Source organism: Manihot esculenta, chromosome 5 (assembly GCF_001659605.2).
Source record: "Manihot esculenta cultivar AM560-2 chromosome 5, M.esculenta_v8, whole genome shotgun sequence".
Lineage (NCBI taxonomy): Eukaryota > Viridiplantae > Streptophyta > Magnoliopsida > Malpighiales > Euphorbiaceae > Manihot > Manihot esculenta.
The window spans coordinates 31,435,682-31,442,148 of NC_035165.2; the positions used below are offsets into that span (position 1 = coordinate 31,435,682).

General features: G+C 28.8%; 2 protein-coding genes across 2 annotated transcripts; both read right to left on the bottom strand.

Moving 5' to 3' along the window:
• Positions 1-466: 466 nt before the first annotated feature.
• On the bottom strand, positions 467-4,090 carry LOC110614600 (protein PLASTID TRANSCRIPTIONALLY ACTIVE 7). The gene is made up of 3 exons (XM_021756167.2): positions 3,739-4,090; positions 3,608-3,667; positions 467-968 (listed from the first exon to the last, which is right to left on the bottom strand). The coding sequence occupies exons 1-3, from the start codon at positions 3,832-3,834 to the stop codon at positions 633-635; spliced, it is 492 nt and encodes a 163-aa protein (XP_021611859.1). The 5' UTR covers positions 3,835-4,090; the 3' UTR covers positions 467-632.
• A 1,330-nt stretch (positions 4,091-5,420) lies between these two features.
• LOC110616114 (protein PSY2) lies at positions 5,421-6,205 on the bottom strand. Its single transcript, XM_021758439.2, has 3 exons — positions 6,039-6,205; positions 5,874-5,926; positions 5,421-5,776 (listed from the first exon to the last, which is right to left on the bottom strand). The coding sequence occupies exons 1-3, from the start codon at positions 6,121-6,123 to the stop codon at positions 5,660-5,662; spliced, it is 255 nt and encodes an 84-aa protein (XP_021614131.1). The 5' UTR covers positions 6,124-6,205; the 3' UTR covers positions 5,421-5,659.
• Positions 6,206-6,467: the final 262 nt, after the last annotated feature.

Sequence of the window (6,467 nt, forward strand, 5' to 3'; positions counted from 1 at the left end):
ATAAATTAATTAAAAACTATTATAAAGATAAGGTGAAAACATTAAAGTTAAATTAATTGAGAAAATTCAAATGAAAAATAAGTATTATTTAAATAATTAAGAAAAAAAACTTAAATATAATTAAAATATTATATTAAAAAATAAAATTATTTATCATGTATAGCAAGGGTATTATGCTAATAATATCCATTTCCCATCAATTCAGAGAGAAGTCTTTGATCCATTATAAAGAGTTGAGAAATATTATTTCTCAACCTTTTTCTTCTACTCTCCTGTACAACATCCAAATATGCGAAACTAGAGAAGTTTCTTCTCTTTTCACTTCTCTCCACTTACCTCAATCCAAACAAAGGGTAAATCCATTCCTCTTTTCTGCAATACCTATTTGTTAGAAATCAAATCACCCATGTTACTAATTCCCCTTTCTCTCCCTTTATCCATACGCAATTATTTTGGACACAACCCATGAACTAAGTTTGCAATCTTCCATTTAAGTGAAAAATTGCAGGAAAGAGCAACCAATGATCTGTACAAGCTATAATGTATTTCCTGACACTTTTAACAGCAAACACAGAGACAAGAATAACATCAGAAGAAAGATGATGCATTGTTACTTAAAAAATAAATTCAGTTTATGTAAACTCTTCCTTCAAATAACCAGGCCCAGGCTTGTAAGGATCAGATTCCTGGTATGCCTCTGTACGATAAAACCCAGCATCATTCATGCGGTTACTCAGCACATGAAGGATTGCCTTTTTCTTACCTCCATACTCATCTCTGTTGCTCTCAACATACTCATTGGCCTCGGCTGCTACCTCATTCACAAAATCAAACCGGTTATCCTCTGATAGCAGCAATCTCTCAATATCCATTGTCAACAGCTTTCCCTCCTCTCTCACCTTCCTAATCCGCTCCTCGAGAAATGGAGTACGCCCCAATTTATAACGCAACATGTCATCCTTCTTTGACTGAAACGATAAAATTCTGCATAAGCACTTTCAATCAACACCCCCAAGCATGATGCAATAAGGACCTATATGCTGCATCATGAAAAGGTTGAGATCTAGCAGCAAGAATATGCCAAACAAGAACAATATAGTTATCCACATGAAAATAGCAACCTGATCCCCTTCAAAATCCAGCTTTCATTATTTCCAAATTCATGGTAAGAGTCTCTACAGGGTGTGCCAGTATTTTCCCAATTTATTTGCCAATCCAAAATAGTATTGTTACAATGTGTTAATATATCACATTTGTTTGATAAAACATATCTAACAAGTAAATTTGAATGTTTGTTTAATTTATATATGCCTCCATGTTTTATAAAAAATTGTCATGGCAAGACTTAGACCCACATTCTTACTTTAATGGCAAGTGGTTTTTCAATAGCCCACACGATCTCTCCATATTTGCTAAAATATGTCAATCATATTCTGACAAATTTTTGTTTAATTTACATGAAAACATTTTTCTTTAAATTGATTTACAACTATCCATTGACTTCATTTTATAGTGAAGCAATTATATGTCTCTTGTAAACTGAAAAGCGGAACAAATTTTCCAGGTAGTTCTTCTATCTACTGCTGTAAACAATATTTAGCACAAAGTTCAAGAGTTATTCAAGGAAAGGCTATCCCTTTTTTTTGCAATGAAAATATGATTTTGTTCTTAAAACACTACCACAAGGAGGACATGAGCTGGAATAGGTTGGCTAGCTATATCTAGGATTTATTTTTTAGTCTTCATTTTTATTTTGATCTCTACAGGTTTAATGAAATTCTAGCAACTACAGCTTATTGAATTGAATGATGTAATTCTAATCCTAGGATATGCCATAAGCAGTTTACATATGAAGGCTAACATTATCAATTTACAAAGTGCCAGACAAGCACTAACACTGTCACCAAATTGTATTTTTCTCATTTTATTTTGTTTCAATAGCAAACTTGCTTATAAATCTAGTCATCTACTTGAGTTTCTACTTTTCTTGGCTTTCAAAATCAAACTAATCCCAGTCCTAAATAGCCAAAATTGCAATCTGTTCTGCAGTAATATTCTTTTAGTCATTATATATTTCCCATCAACAAGGATTGCATATTTAGCAACAATACAAGCTAAGGGGGGTTTGGTTCAGTTGTTGGATGCAACTGATAGCTGATACACATCCAAGAACTTATGCGTTTGGTGAACTTTTGAAATGGTAACTGGTAGCTGATATGTAACTGATAGGATGTCTATCAGCTGCATTTTCTATAAGCTCCAGAATTGTAGCAGTTTCTCATTAGCTCCAGAATTGGAGCAGCTTCTCATTAGCTGATAACTGATTTTTTATTTAGACTATATTACCTTCTTCAAAATTTTATTAATTATAAAAGTTTTTTCTTTTAAATTAAACTTTTATATCAAAAAGTAATTTAAAATTTCAAAGCAGACTAAATAAATATAAAAATATTATGAATAATAATTAAATTAATCATAATATTCATCCAATAGGATAAACAATATTTATATTCATACAAAACAATATATTTTCAAAAATATTTTTTAATTATTATATATGTTGTACAATAAATTAATAATTTTATGTATATTTCATTGAAAAAATAAATCCAGACATACCCTTATTAGTCATTTAACATATCCACAGTGAAAGTTAGACACAGTTTACCAAATGCCTATTATATATCAGCCCTATCAGCTTCTAATTACGATAAGCTATCAGCTACTAGCTATCATCTATCAGCTATCAGCAACTGTTATCAGTTACGTACAACAACTAAACCAAACAGACCCTTAGACCCAGTACTAACATGCAGAGTTCGTGCAACTCCACCCAGTTGTTAAATTGGTAGTTCAATACAAACTTGGAAAATGAAAAATGATGCCAAAGCCAATCACTAGTAAAAAATGTATAACTAATAGTTGCATGTGTGATATATTTACAATGCCTTAAATCTGCTGTAACGTGTAAACAAGCAATGAACAGTTATTCTTGAAATGTGAATGAATTATAGTTAACCGGATGCATCCAATATAAGCTCGAACTCATATGAGAACGCGCTTAATTGATTAAATATTAGCATCATTATGGTGCAAACTTAATTAAAGTGTCTATAATGAATGTGCAAATGATGTTACCAGCACTAAATTAAATCTAAAGTTTGATTCTCTTCATCAAGCGCATTAAGATATGTAGTGATTCTAGATCAACTGGGAATCCTCATTTTTCATTTATAAGTATGAGGAAATCCTAAACAAGAACAAAACGCTATTTTAGATAAATTTTTACTTTTAGTTTCCTCTATAGACCTAATTTGGACAACGAAGAGCAAGTACTTCCTTGAAAGAATTCTATTCAATCAATAAATGAAAGTGCATTCACATTTCAAAAACTATAGATTAGACATCCCATTTTGGCAATAATTTTCATATGCAAGAATTACAAAATAATCAAAAGTTTCAGTGTATTGTACCAATTTTCTCTTCTATTCAATCCATAAATGAAATTGCGTTCACATTTCAAGAATTACATATTAGAAATCCCATTTTGGGAATAATTTTCATACGCAAGAACTAGAAAACAATCAAAATTTTCTGTGTATTGTACCAATTTTCTCCGGCGCCAAACTCTCCGACCACTGCCATTGCTTTGCAGTTGCATAACCACCTGGAAAAAGGGAAAACAAAAATTGGCAACCAAAAAAAAAAATTCAAAAATGGAAAAGTTCACAAATGAACCTGAGGTTTCTGGGAAAGCAAATGATGTGATTGGCGAGCAGAACAGCGTAGATATGAAATTGAAGAGAAACCAAACTGTAGCGTAGAGATAGTCATGGCGTGTTTTAAGTGATAGAAAATCTCCCGAGGCCGTAATGGACAAGCCGCAGTAGCTATGGACGGTTGGGAATTCTGTGGCTCAGTCAGTGCAAGAAAGAACAAAAATTTGAGAGGCTTTTGGTCTCTTCCAGTTCACGCTTCTGGATAGGATGTCGCGCGGATATAGCAGAGAGAGAGAGGGGACATCAAAACCTGCCGCTGCCCGTCTAAACGCAGCGTTTCAATAAGTTCTCTTCTATTTTCTATTGGATAATCGGTTAATTTTTAAATTATATATTTATTTAATTAAGGAAAAAAAGAACGATTTCTAAAAAAGTACAATAATATGCCAACATAATTATCTGTTTTCAATTTTAGGAATTTTACTATTCACTGGAGTGTATATATTTATGTAATAAAATCATGACACATAATTTAATTTATATCAAATTAATTATTATACTATATGTTATAAAATATATGACATATTATTTATTATACTATATGACATATTATTTATTGTACTATATGTTATAAAATATATACTGTTATTTATTTTTTAACATTATATATAAATAATCTTAAAAAATATTAATTATTAAAAAAATAAAAAATACTATATAATTTAACTAATTTTTACTCTAATTTCTATGATTCAAATTATATTAAAATAATATCTTAAAATATAGCGTTATTAATAAATAATAATATTATTAAAAAAATATTGATGTAATAAATAAAATATAATTATTAATTAAAAATATATATATAAAAATACATAATAACTTTACTATTTTCATATTAAAATTTATAATTTAATTATATTAAATTAATAAATTGTGAATCGTGAAATAAATTAATAAAATCATAATAAATTTTACGTTAATAATTTAAAAAAAAATTATCATTATTTATTAATAGTGTAATAATATAAATAGTATTTTAATATAAAAATAATAATAAAATCATAATATTTTTCCTAATTATAGCTTAAATTTGTTTAATATATTTATGGGCTCACAAAAATCAGTTAATAAAAAATATTTTTATTTTAATTTGTTAATTTATTAACAGCAAGCACCTATCCCGTGATTTGTAACAACATCATAATTATTAAGATATTATACATGATTTGTATATATTATTTATCTTACTCATAAAAATTAGTTAAAACAATAATTTTTTAAATAATTAAAAATCTTAATAACACTACTAAAATTTCTGTACATAAATTTCATTAATGATCTTTATTTTTTAATATTATAAAAAAATAAAATACTTAATTTTCTTCTTAAAGGATTTTCTTAAAAAATATTTTTCAATTATTTTCTCAAAACAAGCTGTTTTAAATATTAAATGTCCTTCGTTTCAATAATATAATTTCATAATTTTTATTCACTTTTTTTAATTATTTTACAATTATTATTCATTTCATTTTTTTATACATAATTAACTATTATAACTTTATTTATTTATTTTATTTCAAAAATAATTTTAAATTATTTATCAAAATATCTCTTAGTATTTAATAAAATTTAATATTTTTAAAAGAATATAATTAAAAAATTAATAAAAAGTAACCAGCATATATTTATCCATCGAAGAAGAAAACGAAGAAGCTATCCTCTAATTTTATTCTTGATATATATACATATATCCCTTCTTAATGCAAAATCAAGCATCTTAGTTTGTTAATTTAGTAATATCTAGATCCAGACCAATCACAAATAGAGTATACAATAGAATACCTCCTCGTACTACACTGAATTAACTCGCTTGAAACCTCGGACATGCTAAACCTCTTTTATATAGAGACAGACACAGGAATACATATATATAATAACTAAGGCTTGCCTCCAGATTTCTTCCTAGGATCATGTCTAGTGTTAGGTCCTGTGTCATCATAATCTAGCACGTCCATCAAAACCTTCCTGCTGATCGTACTCATTTGGATGCCATCCTATCATTTTCATGCACACATTTACGCATCTGTTAGTGCTAATTAAGATTAATTTTGAAAATTTTTGTTGAAAATAGCTATTAATCTAATTGTATACCTTGTAAAGTGAGCGATTTTGGCTCTTGCCTTCTCTGAATCCTTCAACCATTCCTACAAAGAGAGAAATTTCCCTATACGTTACCCAAAATGGGTTTTTTTTTTTTTTCTAATAGAAATGGGAGAATAATAATAATAATGATGTTATGTTTAAGAGCATACTGACCTAAAGATAAGGGAATGAGCAGTAGTAGTAGTAGTAACAATGAAACTAGAAGAAGAGTTTTGATCTTAATGAGATTTTGAGCCATCTCTGATTTGTTGTTATGAGCAAATGCATGGGGCTCTGATCTCTTAAAAAGGGAGAAGAAGAAGAAGAGAGGAAGGTGGTGAAGGTAGGCTTTATTGGTAGTGGTATGGGAAAGCCACACATGAGAGGTCTCCATATTGTTATAGTGCACCCACCCAATACCAATACCAATACCAATACCAATAGCTATAGCTAGAATGATGATGAAATGCATTAACTTTAAGCCCACAAATCCTCAAGTCAACTTCTTTCTCTCTTTAATATGTGACATTTGAAAAAGAAAATAAACCAATTCCTTGCATATTCCCTTCTTTTGCATGGTTTCATTTCTGTAGCCATTTTTGA

What these genes read in the sequence shown, in the direction of transcription:
- LOC110616114 (XM_021758439.2), bottom strand. Translation starts at nt 6,123, where the DNA reads ATGGCTCAAAATCTCATTAAGATCAAAACTCTTCTTCTAGTTTCATTG. An exon ending in GCTCATTCCCTTATCTTTAG is followed by an intron (nt 5,927 to 6,038) that starts GTCAGTATGCTC and finishes CTCTCTTTGTAG; the next exon opens with GAATGGTTGAAGGATTCAGA. An exon ending in AAAATCGCTCACTTTACAAG is followed by an intron (nt 5,777 to 5,873) that starts GTATACAATTAG and finishes TGAAAATGATAG; the next exon opens with GATGGCATCCAAATGAGTAC.
- LOC110614600 (XM_021756167.2), bottom strand. Translation starts at nt 3,834, where the DNA reads ATGACTATCTCTACGCTACAGTTTGGTTTCTCTTCAATTTCATATCTA. An exon ending in TGCTTTCCCAGAAACCTCAG is followed by an intron (nt 3,668 to 3,738) that starts GTTCATTTGTGA and finishes CCCTTTTTCCAG; the next exon opens with GTGGTTATGCAACTGCAAAG. An exon ending in TTTGGCGCCGGAGAAAATTG is followed by an intron (nt 969 to 3,607) that starts GTACAATACACA and finishes TTATCGTTTCAG; the next exon opens with TCAAAGAAGGATGACATGTT.